The sequence below is a fragment of the Seriola dumerili genome, unplaced genomic scaffold (genome assembly GCF_002260705.1).
Source record: "Seriola dumerili isolate Sdu_G_001 unplaced genomic scaffold, Sdu_1.0 BDQW01001299.1, whole genome shotgun sequence".
Classification (NCBI taxonomy): domain Eukaryota; kingdom Metazoa; phylum Chordata; class Actinopteri; order Carangiformes; family Carangidae; genus Seriola; species Seriola dumerili.
Window position 1 is genome coordinate 320,235 of NW_019175554.1, and position 26,400 is coordinate 346,634.

At 40.7% G+C, this 26,400-nt stretch overlaps 1 protein-coding gene across 1 annotated transcript in view; it reads left to right on the forward strand.

Annotated features, from left to right (window-relative positions):
* Positions 1-335: 335 nt before the first annotated feature.
* The window catches only part of pcdh20 (protocadherin 20), a 37,032-nt gene continuing 10,967 nt past the window's right edge, over positions 336-26,400 (forward strand). Inside the window, exons 1-4 of the mRNA XM_022767789.1 lie at positions 336-389; positions 531-725; positions 8,849-8,956; positions 10,057-10,185. Coding sequence (XP_022623510.1) covers positions 336-389; positions 531-725; positions 8,849-8,956; positions 10,057-10,185 — 486 coding nt within the window. The remainder of the gene's footprint in view (positions 390-530; positions 726-8,848; positions 8,957-10,056; positions 10,186-26,400) is intronic.

Consider the following 26,400-nt stretch of genomic DNA (forward strand, 5'->3'; position numbering starts at 1 on the left):
GTACCTTTAACTAACTTTAGTGCCCGGAGCCACAGTGTGCTTAATATCACAATGACCAATACTAAAGGGATAAAAAAAAAAGGAAAATACACTAAACACCTTGTTTGACAAACAGATATTGTGACATTTATCAAACTGTGTAGCCGTGACCTAACAATAACACCCTCCACTTCATGGTTTGCACCTTATGTCTAACAGGCACATTGATCAGCTGACTGGGAACTATGATACAAATAAACACCAGATTGATTATTTAAGTTTTTTGCTTTTATCGCCCAGTTGGGGTGATTGCTGGCGTATGATATTACAATAATATTTGCCTACCGCAAAACAAAATGTTTGGCGTCCCTCGTGACTGCACCACGCTGCACTTCGCCGGCCACGGACAGGTAGGAGAGAGAGACAGAGTGTGTGTGTGAGAGAGAGAGAGCGTTACTTCCGTTGTCCCCTAAATAATCTTCCCCAGGGTGCTAAAAAGCATCACCGTTACAACTGTCGCCCTAACTGTTGTTTATTTTAATTTTACTAAGACCAGGGAGATGGTTAACCAAGTGGTGTATCTCTTCATCTTTGCTCTCTTGATGCCTGATCGCGTTGTCTACACCCGCGACCGCCTTTTTGCCCTGCGGAGAATGGCCTCCACACCCGCAGAGTGGCCTTCTGTTCCCGAGGAACTGAGAAGGAGGCATCGCAGTGGATGCAGAGAGGAAGAGGAGATCCTCATGGTGAATGTCACGGCACTCTCTCCTCTAACCAACCTAACTTCCGCCAATTTGTGAACAGTTCAACCAGGGAAAGTAGGACATTGGACTTGTTATACAGTAACATTGATAATACATACAGGTAGGCTGCAGAGGACTGAGCTTACTCCAATTAACATAGAGGGGTCTGGGGTTAAGATCTATCTATCTATCTATCTATCTATCTATCTACCTATCTATCTATCTATCTATTCATTTGTTGATGCCACGTTGACATCGTTGACTGGATGCCCACCACCTCAAGCTCAGTCTTGACAAGAGTGAAGTACTCTTCTTTCAAGGCTGTTTCTGCCCTCTGCTAGATCTTTCCATCATCACTAACAACACTACAGTGACCCCTGCTACCTGTCAGCAATTTCACAGTAATTCCTGACAACCGGCTGTCATTCATCAAACATGTTCCATCACAACTACAACTCATACCTGTATATTAGTACTTCACATCGGCGAATTCAGAGCCTCACTAGGGACTCGTATAACCTCCTAGGTCTTTGTCTAGACTACAAAACTCCCTTTTGGCTGGGTTTCATATCAGAACCTGCACTAGTAGCCTCTGAATGTGGCCAATATATCAGTGGATGTGGTTCATGGGGAATAAGTGAGGAAAAAGCTCACTATCTATGAAAAGTAAAACTTTTATTTCTCTGAGGTTATTTCATTAATTGCAGACATCTTATCCCATGATTGCTTCCCCTTTGAGAAACTGTTGCCTTAGCTTAGTGAACTGCCCTTTATGATAAAATGACATACAGTGCTGCCGGGTTCTGAATTATTTGAGGTAGGTGATGAACCTTCAGAGAGTTCACTTTGTGCATTTGTGCATGCAAACGCACTGTCAGCTGACTGACGCAAAATTATCCCCTGAAACCAAAACTTAATTTCTAACAAGTAAGCCGTACTTACAAAAAGTCCTCTGTACCAAAACTGTATGTTCCTTCTTACTCCTCCCACTTTAGACTTGTATTTTTCTATGTGTTTTTGGATCATGTTCCATTTAGTCTCAGCTACCAGCATGGCTTTAACCTTATTCCTTTCCTTTTATCGCCCGAGGGCAAAAGGTAAATGGAGGATTCTATCAGTCCAAACCCCAACGCTGCAAAAGGCTTTCAACTCCACCAATTGAACCCACACGCAGTAGAGCTGTCAAGCTAAGCTGCTGAGCCATGTGAAGGACCAGTGAGGGGGAAGGAAGACGCAGACGCCATTACCGTCTGTTTATGCCAAGAGAATAGGGAAGAGGGGAAAAAACAGGGTCATTGAGCAGAACATAAAGGAAATTGTGCTGTGATGCAAACACAGAAAGCCTAAGCTTGCAGGGCTATCATCTAAACCTAATCAGGTGCAGTAATTTCAGCATACAGCGGCTTGGTCATTTTAAAGGTGTTATTAGAGGCCCCAATTTTCATCATGTCTTGGGTACTACATTATAGGTGAATGTGCCTGCATGAGAGTAAAAATTGCCCTGTACTTGAGGTATAGAGTGACACTCCCTAACTCCTTGTAACAAAGCATGTCATGGTCTGTAAGTGTGAAGAAGGTTTATTTCTTCTCATTTGTCTAGACCGAGAGATCTCTGGTCTAATCATGACCATTTCTTTGAGAGGAGTGGACTTGCAAGTGTAACTGATTGCAAGTAATGGCAGCAGCAGCCTATTGTGTTCAACTCACTTCGCCACATCTGTAGTCTTTACAGGCCACTTGATAGCACAGAAACCAAGCGAAAGAAACAGTCTTTGTGACTCAGATAAAATGGGACTCCTCTTGTTTGTTGAAACATAACTACAACAACCATGAATGTGGCGAACATAACATTATTTTCGATATACACAAGGTCAACACAATGAAACAAACCTTCAAAATTCTAACTCTATTGCAGACTTGGTCGCTCTATATATAACGTCACCTAACTAAAACATAAAATGATAAACTGCTTGCACAGACAACCTATGGAGGTGGGGGGTTTTTTTTGTTTCTTTTTTTTTTTTTTTACAGGAGGAAAATGTCGTTTCCTTGATTGATACGATACATGTTTGTGCAGTACCTGCAGTCTAAAACCAGGCAGTAGTTGTAAATATGCATAAACTGCAAAACATGACTGAAAATACAGTTTTTTTGAGCAGAATAAAGCGTTTAAAAAAAGTTTAGTAACTGCGTAGTGGTATGCAAGACATGGTTTGTGTTAAGTGTTCCATTTGAAGACACAGCCATATAGATTTGTATTTGCAAAAAATATTGTTCAGTCACCCCCTGCTTTCTAGTTAGGGCATTCAAATTTGTCATATTGCCTCCGGGTGTCTAGGAAAACAAGGCCTGTTAAGAGACTGTGTCCAGACGGCCTTCTGACTCTGCAGGAAAGCAGATGGTTTTTAATAATGCCCTACTCTCAGCTTCATGCCCCCCAGCTAGCCAGCCACACAAATGCACACACATACATACAATTTCTCTCTCTCCCCTTCTCTCCCTCTCACTTTCTCCCTCTCTCTCTCTCTCTCTCACACACACACGCGCGCGCGCGCACACACACACACACACACACACACACACCCCCCCCCGAGCTAGTGTTGCCAGGTTTACAGCTTCCCTGCTAAATTGGGCTTTTGTAAAAATTCAGTCACAGATAAAAGTCATAAAGTTGAAGGTTGGAATATTTTGGACTATACTTTTACATGATCTTGTGGTCACAAAAAAAAGTGTAACTGGTATATAAATACAACATAACGAGCATGTTAAGAAGGAACACTGACTCTGGTGTTAAATATCTTTCAACCCAAGGACAGAGCCAACAGCACATCCTGCACATGAGGGCAAGCACAGGGCTGGCACTGCCCACAGTCACAACATACCATTATATACCAAGCAGTCCATCCTCTAAGCATACACACTAACAACTTGCAGTTTCGAAACTAAAAAAGGGGGTATGGCGGGCAGGGGGGTTCTTGTTCACATTATCTAGTTATAGCTAGTCGAGACATAACATGCTAATATAAATAAGCTATTTTTTGAGTATTTTGCTCACCTATGCTTTGACATTCTGTGGTAATTTAAATCTCTCTCTCTCTCTCTCTCTCTCTCTCTCTCAGACATTGTCAGGGAAGCAGGACGTACGACACTGGTCTGTATTACTGTATTAGGTGAAATAAAGCAAAAGCTTGCAAAGAGGGAGCTTCGTAAAATACTCTGGGCTTTTCCAGAAGCCCATTGCATTGTGGCAACATTATGACCTTTATGACAAGATAGAAAATGTCCAGCCTCCTACTCCTACTCCTACTCTTAAAGAGCATCACGACTGTGGCTGTACAAATTGTGTGCTAGATTATAACAGTTATATATAATATATACTGTACTTTTATTGATGTTTTGAATTTATCGGCAACGTCCTGACTGATATTAGGAACAGGCTAAAGTACTGTATAATGCTACTATTGGCTATGTAGCAATAGCAAAAACTTACAACAGACTTACTCCTTTAAGAAATTAAAATATAGCCTCTGTCTTTGGTCTGGTTCAGAGCTCAAATTCAGCAGCACCAAGCTGGTTCAGTTAGTTAACATCTTTTCAAAACACAAGTCGGAAACAAATAACAAGGAGATACATGTTGAAACTTGCACAAGCATCTATTTTTTTTAACAGTCGGACTTTAAATTTCAACTGTCACCTATATTCAACAAATTTATATCTAGATTTCACAGCTATTTGGGCCCACATGCAGTTTACAGCCTCATCAAGAAACCATGGTGCTGACACTGTTTTTCATTGACAAGTGCAGTTGCAGTTGTATTGTTTATGATCATTGCTGAATCTTGCCTGGGAATACAGACCAAACTAACTGATGTCAAACTGTCTTTGTGAAGTTCTGTCATTAAAGTTCTCAGGACATCAGCTTTACCTCTGCCTGCATCACTTTTCAGAGCCGTTCCCTTCTTGTATTGTATGTGCCTTTAGCGTTAAGCAGTATAAAATATCCAGCAGCTACCATGAATGAGTCTTCACATACGCCAAGGCTCAGCTTCTTCTGCTGTAGTCCAGGGAAAGTGAAATATCCCCAATACCAAGCATGGTAGCATGAAAGCATTTGAAAACATCCTGTGCCGATGTGCTGTAGGTCACTGTCATTAGCTGTAGCTGCTGAATCTCAGTTGCTGGTAGAGGCCATATTTTTAACAAAGTATCATGTTACCATGCAGACCACCTGACATAGTGAGATATTTCCAGATTTACAAACACAGTGCTGGTTTAATTGAAAATGTTTCTGTTTGTGTTAAGCCTATTTGTTTGTTTGCTTGTTTATTTGTTTACTTTTTTCTTTTACACCATTCCACTTTGCACATACAATCGTAATAGCTCGACAACTAAATTACAAGTTTCATATAATGAGACATCATCCTCAGCTGAATGAAGCACAGTTTTCAAATGTGCATCCAGTACTGATGTCGTGCATGGGTGAATCTCAGGTTGCAACCTGGCAATGTTTTGGCAGAATGCCATTGTGTGTTATGACTTCTTCTCCTAATGCAAAACGTATCATCTGCTAAATCCGTCATTATAGACTATGCACTGATCAGCCCAATGAAATAAGAAACTCAGTAAATTAAATAAACTCAGTGAGAGAGTGAAGATGCTTACCGTGTATCATCTCTTTCCATCTCATAGTTTACATTATGTTATGTGCCTTTCTTGAATTTCTTTTCCTATTAGAATAAAATAGTAAAACACATATATTTCTTGTCAACTAACTATAAGCACAGTGAAGTCTGTTTGTTACTACTTTATAGGATTAGTAGTCATTCAAAAGCTGTTTAAGACTCGGGATGGCAGGTAAATACAATTAAGTACCACACAGAAAGTAACCTGCAGCATACTGGACATCAAGGACAATATAAAGCATCCCAAGTCCAACAAACACCAAGAAGTGAAGGTTAAATTGGAATATGGCTTTGAAAACCCTCTGGTATCCAAACTCACACACTCATTTACACACAGAGCCTTGCTTCTGACTATCTAGTTAGTCTGCCAAATGCTTTCCCAGGCAATAGAGGGCTCCCATGTGTTGATCCTGAAATGCATGAATCCATCAACAGGGCTGCTGGAGAAGGACATTTCAAAACGTTCTTGAAGTGACTCCTTTCCCATTTTAAAACTCTTTGACTAATGTTTCTATTAATTACCATATCTCACTGGGGTGACATTTAGATTTAGGAGGACAAACTGCGCATTCAGGCAAGAGCAATAAGTTTATTAAAGATTTAAATCAAGGATATATAACATTGACTCATTCTTTTACAAAATCTGCCTCGAGCTTTTCTGTCCTGAGGGGAAGGGTGTGAACATGTCATGAATAAAGTCCTGTTAAGCTGTAAAACCTTTTATCTAAAAGTGCCTCGAGGTGAAGTGAAAAAAAAAAAAAAATCAAACTTCTCCCTGAGTGATGGCCCCAAAAGTGTCGGCTTTACAAGTTTGGTCATGGACTGCCAACATACGGCAACAGTCATAATCATTTATAAGAATGTTTTTTTTTTTAGGGTAGACAGGCGTAGTTAATAACATTAATAATGGCTGTATTTCATTTAGATGTTCCAGCTCCCAGCCCCTGCTACTGTGCACGCTGGCTCGCTGGTTTTGCTTAGTGGGACACTTGCACTGAACAGAGCCATCATTAATGTTATTGGTTACACCTGTGCTTTTCCTGCACAGTCAAAATGTTTGCAGTGAAAGAAGCCCATTGTGATAAATTAGGGACTGTAGCTACCACAATAAAGTTAACCACAAAATATAGTGTTGCGATTCTTTTTCTGGACCATCACAACCATTAGTGTGCCGCTTGGAATGTAGTAGAGTTTCTACACGTACAGAACACCCCTGCAGAGATTCTGCAGCAAAGCCGCACAGATATTTGACAGCAGAGATCACACGAGGAAACATCATAGGCCATGGCATAATCATTTACCATCTTGCAAATATATTTCGCCTGTGACTACAGCAGCGACCTTTGGACACCAACTGTGGTCCATCACTTCATGCAGCATTTAATTGCTGCACTAAAAAGAATGCAGAAACCACAAACTGACCTCAGCCTCGACAGCTCAGTAGCGCTGAAGGGAAAGATTGCTTTACTTTGGCCATACAACACTTATTAGTCGAAAATGGATTTGTCACTGATCTCAAGTCACATTAATACAATCAGCAGCATCTCACCTTTGAAAACATGTAGCTAATTCTTTGCTGTTATTGTGAATGCAGTGGTCAAAAAAAATTACATGCAATATTGTCTTACAAGAATTTTATGTGTAAAAACTGTTAAAATTAGTCTTTAGGCAGCTTTATCACATACAACCATATTTTACATGACATAATGTATTTATTTTGGACAATTATAATTGTCTCACATATGGTTCATTAACTTCTATATCACACACTTCATAAAAAAAATGATGCACTGTTAAGGAAATATATGTCACTTTCACTGCACTACAGTACCTTCGTTACAATTAAGATAATGATGCTCAATTCAGCATGCTTTACTCCCCATGACATCCACACAGGTGCACATATTGCCAAAGTTTACAACAGAGTGACAACATTTTTTTTTAACATCCAGAACAATAAAATTTTCCACAAAAAAGACTACTATATTCAAGAGGGATAAATATGAAATGGCCTGCTGCTGAAATTGTTCATGTTGATTTGTGATCTCTCATGCAAGCTGAGACCTAACAGCAACGCGCCCATACACCCCCTGGCGTCACACACAACACATCACACAGATTGCATCTAAATCATACCAGCGCAACATCGCGGGAGACACAAAGCTATAAAGCTAGCATGCAGCTCTTGTGCGTGTTGTGAGCATCATCTGCATGAGGAAGAGCATTGATGGCATGTTCAAGAATCCAATCCTGTGAACACTGAGGTGTGAAATAAATGAAGATCATAACCGCAAGTGGTCACCCACTGAAAGAAATGTTGCCCTTATAAAATCAAATTTTGAGGCTTTAACTGCTGCATTTTAAAGCTTGCCATTGATAAGATGTCAGCATGATGTAAGCAAGGTATGAAGATACGTTAAGGAATGAACAGTGATGATAAATAAATTGTTATTTCCTGAGCAGGTTTTCATTCATTCTTGGGCCAGACAATTTGTCTTGACCTGGCAACTCTGCATGGAGCTGGCATTTGGCACAACCTGAAGATTCTTTCCTGCCTGCATATGCAGCAATGTTTGTTGTCAGACAGCCAATCACACATGACAGGGCAGTCAAAAGATGACATGAGGGGAGAAAACAGCCACTCGCTGTCCTTGCCCCTGAATTCTCAAAACTCCACTTGACTACACTGTGCAAGCAGTAGTGCCTGGGTGGCAACAATTGTTGCCTGTCTTTCTACATTTTTTCCTACTGGAGATGACTGACAACACTCACCACCCACTCTGCACTGTTTCAGCACATAATGATGTGACTGTTGTGTGTGGATGAGCAGAGAATGTTGTGTGGTGTCTTGTTGTCAATCAAGCACAGATGAGCTAAACCAAGAATGAGGCAGTTCTTTGCCTCGTATAGGTGCATCTGATATTCTGAATACACATTAAAAAGATGATCTGCTGACCGCTTAATGTGCTCACATTTTGTTGTAAACGTTTTAGAATACCAAACTATGATATCACAATTGCTATGTTATTATCTCTTTTGTTATTTCAGACCCTGACAGTGTGCTTTTCACTCCATAGCTTTCCAGCCTTGCTTATCTGTTTTTGCCTGTTTTCGACCACCAGCTCTTTTTGGATTTTGTCTGTTGCCTGCTCTTTTTGCTTTTCTGCCTGGTTTTCCTGCCTGACCACTACTGCATGCCCTGACTTTGCCTATAGCTTATCCCTGCCTGCTTCTGTCTGCTGGCTTCAATAGTAAAGGTGAACTGTTTTGAACTTTCACCTTTGTCTCTGCGTCATGCTATTGAGTCCTCCCTGTCCTGAGCCGTGACAGTACAGTTTGGCCAGTATGGACTCAGCAAACTCACATCCCCTACACAAAGATCTTGCAGTTCAGGCCAAAGCCATTCACCAACAGCAACTCACCTCACTAACTGTAAATTTGCAGGAGGTTTCTATTTTCCACAAGCACATCGTAGGGACCATCATCGGCCGATCGAGCAACTCACTGCCCAAATCCAGCCTCTTCCTGCCCCATCAGTCCTGCACCATCAGAGTTGGAGAGGCAGCCTCCCATCTGTTCACCTGTCAAGCTGTTCACATGTAAGCTGATGAAGGTGTCCGACCACTCTGCCCCCAGGAGGAAGACAGCGAGAACTTGATGAGTTCATTTCTCTCACTATCCATATTGCTTGGCTTCACCAGTAACCAGGAGGATGCCGGTCAGCCGAACTCAACTCTCACTCTCTCTTGTTTTCTTTAGCATCTCATCTTTCTGGATCAAGTGCATGTGTGTTCCTCGACTTCAGGGAGGACCCCAACTTTAGGGACTGACGGTCCAGTTGGGGTCCTCAACTGACGTCTCCTATCCCACATCACCCATCGCACACCTCCCCTGCATATGAGTATGACAAGTAACCACTGTGAGACCATTATCTTTCATGTCATTAACTTACCACACTTACTGCTCGTTTTGGGTTACCCCTGGCATTGTACACATAACCTGCATGTTGAATGGGCTACTGGGGTCCAATTCTGGTTACCATTCCCATGCTGTCTGTCTGAAATCAGCCACATCACCTTCCCTGCCCTCTCTGATGTTCCCGTTAATATCTGTTAAACAAGGCCCGAGCCACCTCTCTGCCTCCTCATCATCCATACAACTGCACCATTGACCCTCTGCCTGGCACCTCTCCACCCAAGGGGTTCCTATGTTCCCTGAGAAGTACACTGGTGAATCCTAGGCAACAGGCATTATCCGTCCGTCCTCTTCTCCTGCTGGAGCCGGATTCTTCTTCATGGAAAAGAAAGATAACACTTTTGGACTGAACAACATAACAGAACAGGTAGTCCCTCCCACTCATTTTGACTGTATTTGAACTGTGAAAGGGGCCACTGTATTCAATAAACTGGACTTGAGAAATGCATATCACTTTGTCCACATCTGGGAGCGGGATGAGTGGAAAAAAAGTCTTTAATATACGCAGTGGTCATTATGAATCTGGTCTCACCCACGCTCCTGCTGTTTTTCAGACTCTGGTCAATTATGAACCCCATGGCATGCTGAATAAGTTTGTCTTTGTTTATCTGGACGACATTCTCATCTTCTCTTAAACTAAGCAGGAGCACACTCAGCATGTGCAAACTGTTCTCCAGAGGCTACTAGAGAAGCAACTCTTTGTAAAAGCTGAGAAGTGTGGGTTTCACACTGTGTCCTTTGTGGGGTTTGTCATCATCCCTGCAACCTGCGTCGTGGAAGCAGTCACCTGGGGAATCGAGCAGCAGGTAATAGCCTTTCACACTAATTACCCTGTTTCCAGGCCGATAAATTAAAGACTATAGACTCCGGAGCTGTATCAGGGAGAAATGTCACAAATTAGCACATAAATGAAGGTAATTGTATATGAGAACTGTGCATTTATTAAGTCTATATGATAAATAAAGCTGTATTGTTACTGCTACTGCATAATGTCAAACCCTACAAAATGGAGCTAGAGGTGTGATTTGTCATGCTATCAAGTTACATCTGCAACAGCTGCACAGTGACAGAAATTATTTGTTCCTGCACTGCACTTCAGGGTTTAGAGCTGAGTGTAATAGGTGCATATTAGAACAAATCTCTCCGTATTCAATAGTCCCATTGAAACTTAATAATAAATAAAACATATATATATATATATATATATATATATATACATATATCATAATCATAATGAGAAATAATGAAACAGAATCATTAAAGAAAATCTCAGCGTTGAAGCAAGAATATAAAGATAGTCACAAGATCCGTTTTTTTTTTTTTTGCTTAATAAAGATTTGTTATTCTAAGCAGTAAAGATTTATTTATGAAGTTGGTGAACGTTTGACAGGTGGGGCAGCTGGAATGAGCTGGAACAAAATGAGAGGAACCTGCAGGATAGGACATGAATTGGAGAGATGATTTGAGCAGTGAGCTTGAAGGTGTGGTGACAGTGGACTTGATGAAGGCAGCTGCCAGACTGAGAGACAGATACACAAAAATATAAAGAGAGAGAAGAGAAACTGCAAAGGAGGAGGAGGGAGAACACTTTAAATCCATCTGCTGTCTGCCAGCTTGTCATTTCTAACCAGCCAACCAGTACCATAGGTGGCTTACGGAGGAGTGTTACGTTTTAGCATTCACCAGGCAGCAGCCCTAACCATTACCCAGCACACACACACACGCACACGCACACACACACACACACACACATACACACAAACACACACACACACACACACACACCAACACAAACACATACGCATACACAATAATTTAATCAGTATGTAAGAACTTAAAAGCATTAATTCAATTAACTTTGCAATATGCCCTGATGCAAATTGCACCAGATGGAAAGTCGTTTCCTGGCATAATCATGCATTAGAAAGACAACTTCAAAAAAATCTGCAGGACAAAATGAAAAGATTTGCATCATATTTTGAAAACTGGCATGGCATAAATGTCTTGTGAAATAACCACTGTGTCATTGCAGCAAATTACTCCATCTACTAGCCCCTCAAACATCTTCATTACACACAGATTTAAACAGAACATTAACATCTGTCATAAGTGGCCTCAGGTCCTTTGTAAACCTCATAAATATCAGGAGATACTCATAGGCAGCAGTCATGTTGCTTATGGTTTCAGTATCTTGCTACTTGCCCTACTTGCATTGAATGCATGTGAACAGAAAAACAGTCTATTAACCAGATTCTCCTGGTCCCAAAATTTCACTGATGCCCACATGCCCAAGTCTCCTATATCTGTTGATATAATCTATTACTGTATAGTAAGTATATCCAAGTCAGCACACTGGTGCCGGCCAGACACTAGGGGAAATTATAGCCTGTTTTATTTGTATGCTACTCATTAAAAAAGAAAAAAAAAAGGCACATCTTGCACATCTAGAAGTTACAACGATGTCATCTATATCCAAACTGTGATGGCAAACCATTTATCTAGTGGCTGTTTTCACTGAAATCCCATGTTTTAGTGAGAAGTGGGAGAGAGAAAGCTTCCTGCCATGTCTCTGTAGGGGCGAAATAACCACCAATCATGTCCTCAATTATAACAGCAGAGTACACCAGAAAAATAAGAGGGAGGGATGCCAATAGTCTGGTGATGGTTTGAAGTCACTTCATTTGGAGCAGTCTGGAGACATGGTTAGTCCCTTGTGCTATCAGGACATCAGAAAAAGTAGAGCAAGATGTGGTCTGGCTGCATGGGTGCACCTGGGCCTGGTTGTGGATTGGTCCACAAGCAAGAGATACACTGGATAAAATTTAGCTCCTTTCTCATCCTATCACTGAAAATACTAAATTAGCTTTGCTACTGTGTTGCTGAAGAGGGATGTGAACATGAACAAGATCCTCATATCCCTGTCTCCCTGGGATGGTTATGCTTAGTACTCAGCTGTTTTGTGGCAACAGTTGCTAAGAACAGGTTGTAAAAGTAGGGTAAAGCAGCATCTAAGGGAGTTCGCTGTCCAGCTATGTGCTAGGGCATCTGAATCTCCCTGGGGAAAACAAACATTTTATCATAGGTACTCAAAGCCATAGCAACGGTGATAGCAGCATTGTACTCATACTGCTTCCAGTGCCGGATAAGGAGAGGTGCCAGGAGTCCTCAACCTTATACCTCTTGGGAACTAGTAGGATTTAGCAAGGGTTAGGGCAAGTCAAAACAAGTCTCATAGTGGGGGTTGTCAGGGTGGAAGGGGGGGGGGGGTCAGCAAGCTGGGAATACCATAATTAACTCAATGCCAGCCACTAATTAAAGGTAGGCCTTTTAACATCGACTGAAATAGCTTCTTTCATGATGTCGCTATTCTAAATTAAAACAAGGGAAACAATTTCATGTCAACAATTAAGCCCCTAAATGATGGCAGATTTAGTTCATTGATTGACACATAGGGAAAAGGACAAGTGATGTAAAGGTAAACATGGAGGAATATATGACTTTGAAAATGCAAACTCAGAGGTAAATAAAGCTGAATCTAATCAAGATTTAAAATGATGTAGTTTATTCAAGTTCAAAAATTACTGGCAAAGCATAAAGACACCACAAAGGCATCTTGATTCAGCTGCATTAGTTAACACCTGTTAACAGGATATGACATTTGCAACATCATATTCATGGGTTCAGTTAGAGGAGGTTCGATGTGAAGATAAGTACTGGCCATCTGTGAGGGTGAAGAGGAGCATGTCCTCTAAAGTGTTCTGAGCTTAAGCTGTAAGATACAGGGAGGAGGTAGCAGGGTGATGTGAGCAGCAGAACCTTGGTGCCCTGACCAACTGGCCAACACAGCTTGAATGCCGGGTTGTCAAGGCCACAGACCTTCTCCATTTGACCTTTAAACTGGTGGCCTATGAGTTGAACGCCCATTATAAGAGTGATCTCTAACCAAAAACATTACAAATATGCCATAAACAATAACATATTAACAACAAAGGAAACCACGTTGTGTACACAGGAAAAAAGTGGATATTCAGATGGAGGTCGACATCCCAATACACAGTGTCTTTAGATCGTCCTTTATTAGTCCGTCAGCAGTGGTGGAAATTTGCTGTGTTACAGCAGCAAAGTGGACATTACAAAAGAAATGAAAATATCAAATAGTAAAACTTTACCAAAGATGAATACTAGATAAATAATATAGTAAAGCAATGTAGTATGTACAAAAAAATATGTCATAAATGTCAAAATGTTCATTTTGAATAATAGAGGCAACCTGTTACAAAGATATAACGGACAATTCGCTGAGTATCAAGGAGCCATCACCAAAAGATCCAAGAAGTAAATTAATCAAATTAATGTCTGTGTATGTGTTTATGTTGTGTCATGCAAAAAGTGACATACACCATTACTATAACATGACATATGGTAAACCTAGAAAAATGATATAAAAGAATGGATTTGTGACACGCAGCTGCCGGTGATAATAATGTACACCACACTGAAACACAGCACAAAAAAAAAAACAAGCAAATTTCCTTTACTAGAGATGACCTACCTTCACATACCAGATTGTGACATTAAATAAAAGAATAAAATAGAGTGGAAAAAGAGACATGACGAGAAAGCACGGGGGCACAGTGATAATAGGCTGCATTAGCCACATCTGCTGGGAATAGGCCTGCAGAGAGGCTACTTGCTCAGTGAAGTGTAATCTTCAGTGGCCTGGCCCCTGTGACAGCCAGCATAGTGAGTGGTTTGGGTGCGGCCAGTGGGGCCTTACACAAAGCAATGAGTTTCACTATGGCAGGTAGGGGATACAAATAACACACATACAGCATAAACACAGGGGGAGGGCATCAGACCATGTAGGAGCCCAGCATGAAAGGTAGATCAGCGGTGATATAGAGAGAAAACTAGATGTTGGAAAGGGGACTGTGGGGAAATTGGCTGGAGGGCGTGAAGGGATGAGAGAGAGAAGATAGAAACTAGGCAGCGATGGTAAATAGAACAGAGCTGTAGATGTGGAGATGCAATGGGAGGAAAAGGGTGGATGGAATGATAAAGAGGATAACTATAGAATAAAGAGGGAAAGCTGAAAGGATAAAATAAGATACAAAGACAAAGAGGGGGTGTAAAAGGAATAGATAAAAACAGAGAGAAGCTGAAAAATGATCACATAGGCTCAAGGGGAATGCGTAGAGTAACCTGGTCGAGAAGTACCAAATGATACACTTGTAAATGGGTAAACCACAGACTTGTCTTTATGACAAGTGGTGCCTTTGTTGAACTTTTATTGACTTTTAGTGCCTGAAATGTATTTCATTCATCTCAGTGAGAAGAAATGAAAAAAAAGTACATTCTTGTACAGAATAAAGGAATTCTGGTATAATAAATGTAGCAGGGGTCAGCAATCAGGTTCAACCGTTGGTCGTTTTTTTTCAGTGTTGTTCATTGGAGGGCCAACTTAGTTTTAGTGGCACTGTGGAGATGTAGGCTGAGCAAATTCATCATCACATACATCAATCATGTGACCCTAATGTCCATTGAAGAGATGAAAAGGCGGCAGACAAAAACAGAGCTGCGTGGAGTGATGAGGAGACTGCATGCTTCCTCAAATTAAGACATGAACCCCACAGAAACGCCACAATTCCATCATAATTTCTTATTTTTTTCACCATTTTGTCATCTTTTTGGTTTAATGGCACCGACTAGAAAATTGGCACCGTCAATTGTTTATCTTGATGAACCAACTTCTAATATTTGCATAACGGCAGTAGATGGAAACAAGCATTAATTAGTATTTTGTTTTCTCAGAATTTGGTTAAAATGTATGCTATTACTGGAAGGAACCCCACTTTCTAGTGGCAGATGTAATTTTCTCATCATTAATTTGACACATTATAAAGTTAAAGCTAAAATTAATCATTTGCAAAAAATTTGGCAAAAAAAAGTCTCATGCATGGTGTGCAATGTAATTGACTTGTTATCCACATATGATAAATAACTTGCTTCATTTATTTATTATTCATTTAACAACGTACTGTTGTTGTTGCTGTAAAAAAACAAACAATTTCTCACACACGACCTATTTCTTTGAGACAAATCAGTGATAATTATTTGCTGTTATTGGGGCATATGTGTTGTGATGTACATGGCCCTTGCATTTATAGTTATTTACAGAAATTTTATGAAAAATCATGCAGTTGTTTTAAGTTTTAATTTTAGTTTTAATGCAAACTTGGGGGTCAGATATTTTTGTTGAAGGGTCTGATTTGGCCCACAGGCTGTTACTCGTCTATCACTGGTCTATGGTAGGCCAAATGGCTGTATAAAGGTGTTTGCCCCTTGACTTCAGGTATATTATAATGCAGAATACTATCATAATGAACACCTGCTTTATGAAACTTTATCTTAACACAGTGTCAGATTTGTTGATTTTTCAATTTTTTTTTAAAGATTTATATTATACAATATACAATAGCTTACTGTATATTAAAGACACCTTTCAATAGGATGCAGCTCAAAGCATAGAAATGAGTCATCAAACAAAAAATCAAAGGACGTGTGTGAACAAAGATTAATTATGGAAATTATTCACCATAGCGCCATTATACTCTCTTCCTTTCCATTGCATTGTTTCTTTTTTTCTGGAAACTCAGTGCACTTTCTTCTGAGGCTTCAACAATAATGGCCCTGAAAAGAAAATTGTCACCCTTTACTTGTGTGTACAAACACACACACACACAAACCTGTAAGCACAAATGCACAATCAAATCACAAATATGCATGACCAACTGAGCCAACCATCCATCCATGCCCATTATGCCACCATGCATCTATTTTAGTTGATGGCAGTCATGGCTGAATCCACTTGACCAATTGGCTTCACCGTTGTATCGCTTGTCCTTCAGGTTGTGATTGGGCTGTTTACGAGTTGGAGGTACGACTTCATCCCCTCTGTTTCCACCCCCCTCCATCTTTACGGCCCTGTTGGTGCCTGACCTTTAAGAAAGTGTCTGGTGAACGAAACAGGGAGAGGAATAGAGGGAGACTCAGGAGATGTGCGTACCCCCCAGGGAGACGGACAGACTGGTAGACATGGGAAGTGGTGGCACTTGAAAGCAAATGGGAATCAGGATGGAAATAGAGGCACATCAGCAACTGTTGGCTGCAGGGTAGAGAGAAGTTGTTTGGTGTGCACCACTGAGGTGGAAATGTGTGGATGGCCTGGCATGGTGGGTGGGCAATAGCTTTTTTTAAAGGAAAAAATGAGAAGCATTTTATGGGTATGGAGATTTTTCTGCCATTCCTTGACAGAACTGTCCGTTTTTCATTTCATTAGAAGCATGGTGTGATCAGGAAATGAAATAGTATACGGTAATTAGCTCTGAAAAAGAGGCATGAGTTATATTTGAAGTGGGACTGTTTTTGCCCTGCATACACTATATGCTTATCTAATACTCATTTGTAGAATAGCAGAATGTTCAAATATCTTGATGGATGTCCTACCTGCCAGTTATAATTGCATTTAATTTAATTTGATTTAATTCATTTAAATGTCACTGGATGTCTGTGCGATTGTCATGTTTGTAAAACTCCTATCATATATGCTGCTGTGAAATGTCTTTCTCACATCAAATACTAATAACAATACTGCAAAATAAATGTAAGTTTAAAATGTGACTTTTCATTCAAGGGATGTGCTGTAATACCCAATTATATCAGTGTCAAACAGCACACCCAATATATTAAAGAATCGTGGAACAGTGCACATCTAAAGAGTGGTTTCGTTTGGAAATTAGGTAATGTGCTCTCCCAAGCTTGTACAGCAATTTTCAGCCTTAACTGGAAAAGACATGGTTGTAAACATCTGATTAACACTGCTTGGCCCCCCACACAAACAACATTACAGACATATTTGCAAACACAAACATATCACGTGAACAAGAAACAGTCCTTTACAAAGATGGCTGAGCACAAACAGCAACAATTGTACTAGGTAATAGAGTGTGCAGGGTGACAGCGGGAAAAAAGCCCTCTAAATACACACTAGGCCGCATATCCAGCAGAGAGGTGTGTACATCCACATCAGCAAGTGACACACACATTAATAGAAACCTACATTCACTGTTTTTCACATTGTCATACAGTGTAGTGCAGTATATATTTCTACCCGTCACAGAGGTATACACTTTTACAAGTACATAACAACAAAAGGTGATGACAGTGGACTTTGAGTAAATGGGACTTTTTTTTTTTCCTTGTTGAGAAAATCCGAAGTTGTCATTATTAAATTCTAATTTCAGCACCGTCTGTTTCCATCAGCAACATTACCCCTCGTCTCCAAAGGGGTTATTGATTTGAGTCCTAATCTACAAATAAATATATTGTCTGAGTTTATTTTTTCTATGCTGTCAGCAATGTTAAAAGGACACAGCTCATCTGGCTGATGGATGGGAGCAAATGTAGCCCAGGGCCTAAGGGTGGACTGCAAGAGAAATGTACCTTATAACACACACACAAACACACACACAAACATACACACATAAACATCCCCTCCAGATGGGTCCCCCCTTGTGAGCAGTGTGTAGGATCCAATTATGTCTGTTTGTGTGTGTGTGTGTGTGTGTGTGTGTGTGTGTGTGTGTGTGTGTGCGTGCGTGCGCGCGCGGGTGTGTGTGTGTGTGTGTGTGTGTGTGATGGGGGGTAGAACATAGAACAATGTGAATCTTAACACTTTGGAGTGCTGCCTTTTACAGCTTTTTTCCAATTGCTTTGTTCTAATTTTCACTATCATTGTAAAACAAAAACAAAAATAAATCTCTTCATGTAAAACTCGGTTGCCAAGTTTTTACCTTCGGACATAAACCACTTTAAATTGCAACTCAGTGTTGAGGATTGTACCATCTCTATGCTTATTCAAATGTTTATGACAAGATGTACAGACCACAAATCACTTGTCAACTGGCATCACATAGACTATATGGCTTATTGTAACAGTATAGAGCAGCCAAAGCGAGTGTAGGTTGAGTAGCATAGTGTGTTCAGTGTGGGTCAAGGCTGTGGGTTATTGTTACCATAAAATAGCCTAATGTACAGTACAGTCTTGGCATACAACATTATGGCTATTTTATGTTGTAAATTGGTCTTGTAGTTTGCAGGTCTTACATGTAAACAAAAGCTTTCTGGTGAGGTGGATGAGGAGGAGAGAATGAGATGGTTGGCGCTGTAAATTAGTGCCATAAAGCACAATCACTGAATATGTCACCCCCTTTATCTGCAGAGCTTTTAGTGTCTTTCTCGCATTACAGGGGACACTGCTGCATTCATGTGGCCTTGCTAATGTGAGCTGCTGGTTCGCACCGTTTTGCTGTGAACCATTTTAGCTTCTAAAGCAAAAGCTTGTAGTTCAGAAGCAATATCTTTGGTCTGTTTGGGTGTACAGAGCTGCGTAACCACAGAATCAGGACAGTAGCAGGGCTTTTAGAGCCTTGGCTTTGTGTTTGAGAGTGCAGAGATGATTAATATCAAACAAGAAACCAATTATTTTGAAAAATATACAGGATTTGAGCTTTAAATTAATTAAGTAAAGAGTCGATCTTTAGCAAACATTCAGAACTCATAATTGTATGCTAGAGCAGCTTCATTAAATTATGAAGAACTTTTGCTGTGACCATGTTGAGCCCTTTCACTGTCCCTCTTCCAGCCACCTGATAGCCAGGAAGCACAAAGAGGTCAAAGCTGAACAGAAGTCCCTGTGGGAGCTCTCTTGCCCTTCAACCTTTAGGTGCTCATCCCTGATGTTCATTCCCTAGAGGTGTCAGATGAAGACAAACCAAGAGGTGCTGTATGCAAAGGCGAGAAAGGAAGTGTGGGAAGAGAGGGACAAGAAACTTGAGAAGGTGAAAGAGGACAGAAAGTGCTTTGAATGAGTGTGGTAAAAGAGAGAGTCAAGGAGAAGAAGAGGGAGGGTGAGAAGGGAGGAAAGTGGAGAGCGTGGTTAGAAACAGGGTGTGTGGAGTTAACACGATAGAAGGGGGGGGATAGTGCTTGAAGAAAGAATACAGTGAAGATGAGGCTGCATTAGCAGCAAGTCTTAGGCCAATTACTCTGCTGCTGTTACCCCTCTCTTCTATCTCTCCTCTGCTTCCCCCCTCTCTGTGTCCTCTCACTTCCCTCTTCTCTCCCCCTCTCTCACTTTCTCTATCTCTGCTCCAACTATCCATGTGCTGTCAGCAGCAACAGATCCCTAAATGATACCGGTCTGCACTGGCAGGCTTTATCTTTCCGTGCTACAATAGCAAAGAAGGATCTGAGAAAAGATAAGATAGGACCAACCAACAGTGACAACAGCAAACACATAATGGCGAGGTGTATAGTTGGCACAGTGCTTCACTGCCATCTAGTGGCAAGCATCCCAGCAGGAGCAGCGTCACTGAAGGATGCTGATCATCAGTTACAGGTGGTTGCATTACAATATGATCAAGAAGCTCATCTAAGAAGATGTTTCACAATGAAAAACTTAAGCTCCTGGAATATGATGTGCACCTGTGCACTGCAGGGGTTGTCACACATTAGTGCGTGTTGTGTAGAAAGGCTTTGTGTGTTCAACCATACCGTTCTTAGCTTTTTGAGCAAAAACATCTTTTCCTGGCTAAATGACTGCTGAGTGACACAAATTACGGTTTCCTAAGCAGCTTGATGTCCTCCTTATACTTACACCAAGGACAATATGTCGCACATTGTACTAGACTTTCTCAGACTTGCAGATTGAGTCATGGGAGATTTCTAAGACTGCAATACTGAGAGTTTATGTGTTATACTGTATGTATTGGATCTATTATAAAATAAATTAAATAAGTTTGAAAAAAAATGGTTTGAAATAAATCATTGATTTATATAATCTATGTGGGGCTCCTGACATTTTCAACATACAAGTTGAAAAGATAATAATGATTATCCAATTACTGACATTATGAATAATGAAATAATATATACATTTTCTGCATCCTGTATAATTAAACTGAGCGTAGCAATAACACTCAGCTTTATTTAAGCAGAAGATCAAACCTTGTGGTTTCCACCAGTTAAGAGTTTTTAACTGCTCTTACTGTGATTAATAAAACCAGGAAAAATATACTGAAGAGAAGTGAGTCAGCACAATTAATGAATTCTAATGTAATTTAATGTATTTTAAAAAGAGTTACATTTCTTTTCACTGATAATGTATTGTAATATAGATACTGTAATATAAATTGTAGGTCAAAAAAAGCATGCCATGCTCAAACTGACAATGTTCTATTTTCTGGATTTACTGAAGCATTTTCTCAACTATCTCTTAGATTGTTGACCGAAGGCTGAGTGAATTACTCTCCAGTTGCGATGCTGATGCAGGGACTGTGGCCTGAAATCTCCCTACAAGCGTTTGTCAGTTACACAGTTGAACCAAGTTGTATATGAAGCAGCTTATCAAATTAAATACAACATAGACATAGTGTTATGTGAATGGACTTCCAAGCCATTTCAGGATGGTAAAATCATTGCATAATCACTGGTATCACTGCTGTTGTATAACCCTTATTATTGTGTACAAAAAAGAAAGATGAACTATTAACTATAACTATTAACCGCAACCAGTTCAAAATGCTTCAGGCTCTGCAACAGCCTGTGGTCACTCAGGCTGATTTACTGTGCACTGCATGACAACAACAGGACTGTGCCATGGTTACTGTGTCAGGTTGTCATCCGTCTAATAGGGTGGGTGAAAGAGGGTATAATTGGTAGGCTCATTTACATTCTCCAAGACTAACACTGAAGTTTGTAAAAGAACATATGGGAAATTAAGTTGTTAAATACAGCATACACACTTTTTATTTGTTAACTTTTAATTAGGAGATGCTTTGATAACTCCTAAACATGGGGTTAATCTCACAGGATGTTGTGGTCACTGCTTGCATGCATACCTATGCTTGTGTCCAACAGTCCATTGTGGTATATGTGCTGTATGAGTGTTGTGTGTGTGTGTGTGTGTGTGTGTGTGTGTGTGGCAGCAGGGGTTAGTAAAGGTGCAAAGAGCTGGAAACAGATAAAAATAAAATCACAGGACCACTGCAGAAATAATGGGACATCTGGTCCAGACATCTGGAGCCAGAGGACTTTTAGGAGCTTCCCAGCATCCTCTCACCTTGCGGGTAAATTAGCAAAGTGAGAAAATATGGCGGGGGTAAACGATGCTGACAATCACACAGAGGGAGGACAGTCGAGACAGGTTACCAGGGAATTCATCATTTGGAAGTTCTTTTTTGTTTCACGTGAACAAAGGCTAATAAAGGAGAGAATGTGGGAGCTGTGTGTGTGTGTGTGTGTGTGTGTGTGTGTGTGTGTGTGTGTGTGTGTGTGTGTGTGTGAGAGAGAGAGAGAGAGATGTGTTTGAAAGCTGGTGGAGGCAGTAACCATCTCATTACTCTTGAGGAGAACTGATCAATTTTCTTCATTGACCTAATTAAAATAAATCTGTTTCTAGATGAAGATTGCAATGCAGGGAAGATTTTCTTCATTAATATGGATAACTGTATTGAAATCAGTAATCACATTGATCATTTCATTCTGCAGTCTATGATGACCGCAGAGGTTTAACAGGTTCGGGATATTTATAGGTCAGGAAGATTTATCCTTTCAAACCCAAGCTTGAGACAGACAGTGTTTATTTCAGGTAGGCTGTACAATAGATGATTGACAGTTCTCTTCATCACTCAGACATCAGTATAAATCTTTCCTACACTAGATGGGCAGAATGTGCCATTCACTGGTCTGTCACTGGCCTTTACCTACGATTTTTAAATGAAAAAAAACAACAACATGGAAGCTATTCCTGAAATGTCAAACTTGTCATAGATTAGATTATGAAATTAGCTTTAGAATAAATTTGCGAAATGTCTCATGCAGCAGTTACTACATCGTGGTTCATCTTATAGCTGTGACACATAGTTGAAATAGTTGTTCTTGAGGTTGTGGAGTTGAGAGAGGACATGAGTCACATCATCAATTAAACACACCCCATACTTTGCTCTTCCAGGCTTAAATTTTGCAGAGAAACCTGAGCTTGCAAAATGCAGTATGGCTTTCCAAGTCCACATCATGGACTGATGGGTTGGCATGTGTCTTCTTGAGAGAGAGAGAGGGAGAGAGAGAGAGAGAGAGAGAGAAAGAGAGAGATGGTGTCAGATGTGATATTGATGACAAGCCAGTGTGCTTGTCTCTTGTTTCCCCTTGGCTTAATGTAAGGTCACAGTGGAAAGGTGGGACAACAAATGCCACCAAGTCACTCTGACAGCTTGACCCCTGGGAGAGAAAATACCCTTTTCATCAGATGCCCGTCCTCCCAAGTGCCCCATTCCTTCCCAACCTCCTCTCCACTTCCTGTCTGTCTTCTTTCTAGTCATCATGTCCAATTCATCTTTACTTAACCTTTGCTTTTTTCTGCACCGTCTCTAGTACCACCAACTGTTTTGCCCTCTATGTTCTCTTGTTCTCTTTCCCCTTTCACTTGCTTAAAACACACACACACACACACACACACACACAAAGATACAAAAGCAAACGCACAGCCTTCTCATCCCTGGCAGTTTTCTTGGGTTCTCGATCTAATGTCACAAATAGGTAATAAAGATGCCATCAAAAGGACACCAGAGGATCCACATTCTGCCTTCGTTCCATCCTCTTCATAACTCTCCAGAGGGCAGAAGGACATACATCACCTGCAGAGCCTTCTGGCATAGAATTGTGTTGTTTAGTGCAGGTTGTTGCCATTCTGGTCCAAATGCATAACACGCACAGAAAAAAAAAGAATGTAAAGCATACTGTGCAAATGCAGCTGCCTCCGTACCACAGCACAAATGTTAGCCATTAAGTGCAGACCATTAAGCAATCTAACATATAAAGCAAAACGTATCTTAGAGGGTCATACTCAGCATGCTAACCACAGAGGAGAGGAAAGAAAAGATGCAGGCAGAGGGCAGGAAGCACATACTGTATTTATCCCCCCCCCCACCCCCACCGCACCTCCACCCCCCACCCGCCCCTTCAGACAGTCAGATAGGCTCTACCACAATGTCTCGTCAGATTTGACCTTGAGCGAGTCCATTGTCTCCCAGGATCTTCACTCACACTGTCACATCAGGCTACTTCAGCGCTCTCAATAAAAAACAACCCAACAACAGCATCACAATGATGGATCGCTGCACATCATTTGCATTAGCAAACAGCTGGGGCAGGTTTGTCATTTCCAATTATTGGAGCTGTGCTGTACAGTGACTTCAAACGTCTTCCTGGTGAAATCTCTATAATTCAGCCTGTGTTGTTTTGTGTCTGCTTTTACTGGGAATTACATTATACAACAACTGTCTCTATAAAGCATTCAACAAACAGGGGGAGAAAATCATGAAGACAATCCTAAGCTAGGTACGCAACAATGCCTATACACACATTATTAAATGGCAGCTTGCAGGCTTTTGTGCCAATTTATTTTGAGTAGGGACAGAGAGGCCCTGATTTGAACATTTGTATATAATCTTATTGCAAAACCAAATGCAGGAAATAAATGCATATGTATTATTTTTCATAATAAAATATATGTGCGGAATCAGAGTGCTGACCTTCTGCACAAGGATGTGCCGCGTTCAGTACGTTGCTTTTAACTGACGAATTTAGTGCTGCGCCCTCAGGAATGATCTCACCTCCATGGGTGCATTGCGGGCACGGTGGGGTGGGGCTGTGCTCCAGCTAAGTGGCACACTGTTAGTTCTCATCTGTGCCCTTTTGGTATTTTGGTGACTCACTCACAGTGAGTCACTTGACTGCACCTTTGTGTAAGCGGAGGCTAAGAAGAGGTGTGAACAACCTACCAGTTCAAATTATGACGATCAGAGTAGTTGAGTAGTTTCTGAATGCGTGCAATGCTCAGGAAAAGTTCTTCGTACTGTGGTTTAGTAGCTGTTCCCTATGTAATGATGCCTTTGAGGAACTTCAGCCACTGTTACTGGGCTTTTTCTGTTACAGTCACAACAAGAGACCTTGAGGTCACGTGCCAGTCTTGTGTGAGTTGTTACATTAATAGAAGTGCCAACATGTGAGAGTGCCAGGGTAAGATATCAAACCCCTGGCTTGTCTCCACAGTAACACCCCTCCGTCAGGGGGTGGCTAAGTGATGTGTTTGAGAAATACCTAGGCACAGATGTTATGACAGCATTTTCTTTTGCCTCCAATTTGAACTTTGCGTCTCTAGTGACCAAGTTACTGTGGCAAATAGTAACCTAAAATCCAAGCTTTAGGACATTGATTCAGACACCCTTGCAAGGGCGTAGTGGAGGGTAAATGCACCTAAATGCTGTTTTTTTCCTACCTTTGAAAATCTGGAATAGCATTTATGCAAATTCCCCCCCGGGTGTTTATGCATAGTTTACATGGGTTAGTACACTCTTTCAGAACTTTATCTCTTGTGATCTTTCATTTTATCCTTCTTTGGATATTTTCACATGAGCACATAGCAGCCATTAACCCACCATCCTCTCATGCTAGGTGGAGATCAAAAGCAGTAAACCCATCTCTGAACTGAAGCCGGTAGAAGTAGACTGGTGTCATGTGGCAAACGAGACAGACTTTCTCAAATTAGTTGCATATAAAATATTTACATTTAAAACGCAAGCATTTTGTTTGAGTTAGAATAATAGAGAAATAAACACATAATAGTATCTGCACACTCTGATTACACAGATACAAGGCAAACAGAGTGAAAGAGCACTTACAATGGGTTTATATATATATATATATATATATATATGATGTGCAGTATGTTTAAAAGGTAAAAGAGTCCATTGTTCGACTCTTTTTCTTCCTGCTGAGATTCAATCTATAATGTCAATGTTCCGGCTCAGAGTTCTTGTGAGGAGTACTTTACCACCGCACTATGTTAAGCACTGATAAACTCAGAAGGGCAGAGACAGGAAGAACTGGCAGACTGAGGGACATATCTGCAGAAAATTGATTTTAATGAATAATTTTAATAAAATAAATGCATTTATTTAACTAATTAATTCCAAACCATGCATACTTCACACACACTACACCAGTGATTCAGCACCAGACATGTGTTCGCACTGGGAAAAAAAACAAAAATAGAGTGAAATAAGCCAGCCTGCCATCTTAAACAATGCAGATTATGTAGAGTCACATTTCATGTTAACGTTCCCGTTTCTCATGAGAAATGTGATCGGGTATTTACTGCGTGATGCACAGCCTAGAAATAGTTCAGCTGCTCAGCAATCAGACGCTGCCTTTAACACCCATGCACCTATAAGTGTGCACACACACAAAATCTGAGTTATTCTTATGGTGGAGAATGTGTGAACATTTTGAACCCTCCACACAAATAAGCGGCTGACAAATCTGAACCACACCTACAAAAAATAATTTATACTGCTGACAATGCTCTATATGATGTGTATAAACGGTACATTTGAAATGCAAAACATTTTCCCCCTGAAATCAAAATATTTTTACAAGGCCACAGACACACAGTTTATTTTGAGGGTCAAATTTCTTTTGAATTTACACCGACCTCCAGCCTCAGCCAGGAGAGCAGTTATTTCATCTTGTTTTTCTCCGTCAGAGACCCAGGGGATCTGTTAGTGACATTTAAACCATTTTGCATTAATGATAACTGTTACATTTCAGTCGCACACGTTTTCATTTTAATTAGATTAACTAGAACAGGTACATTTATTTCTTGTTTATTTCGTGTTAAAAGAAGTGCAACAAATACAAAGCAAACTGTTCACCATCTAATGCTTATCCAGCCTCTACTGTGTTTGACTGAGTTGTTTTTTCAGTGTCACCATCAGGGTTTGTGCCTTTCAGGGATGTCTCTCTGATAAATGCCACTATTCTGTCCATCTCCATGAAAGACACACAAGTGGTGCTGTGCCCTGTGCCTCTTTTCAACACTGCAATTTCTCATGTTTTCAAAG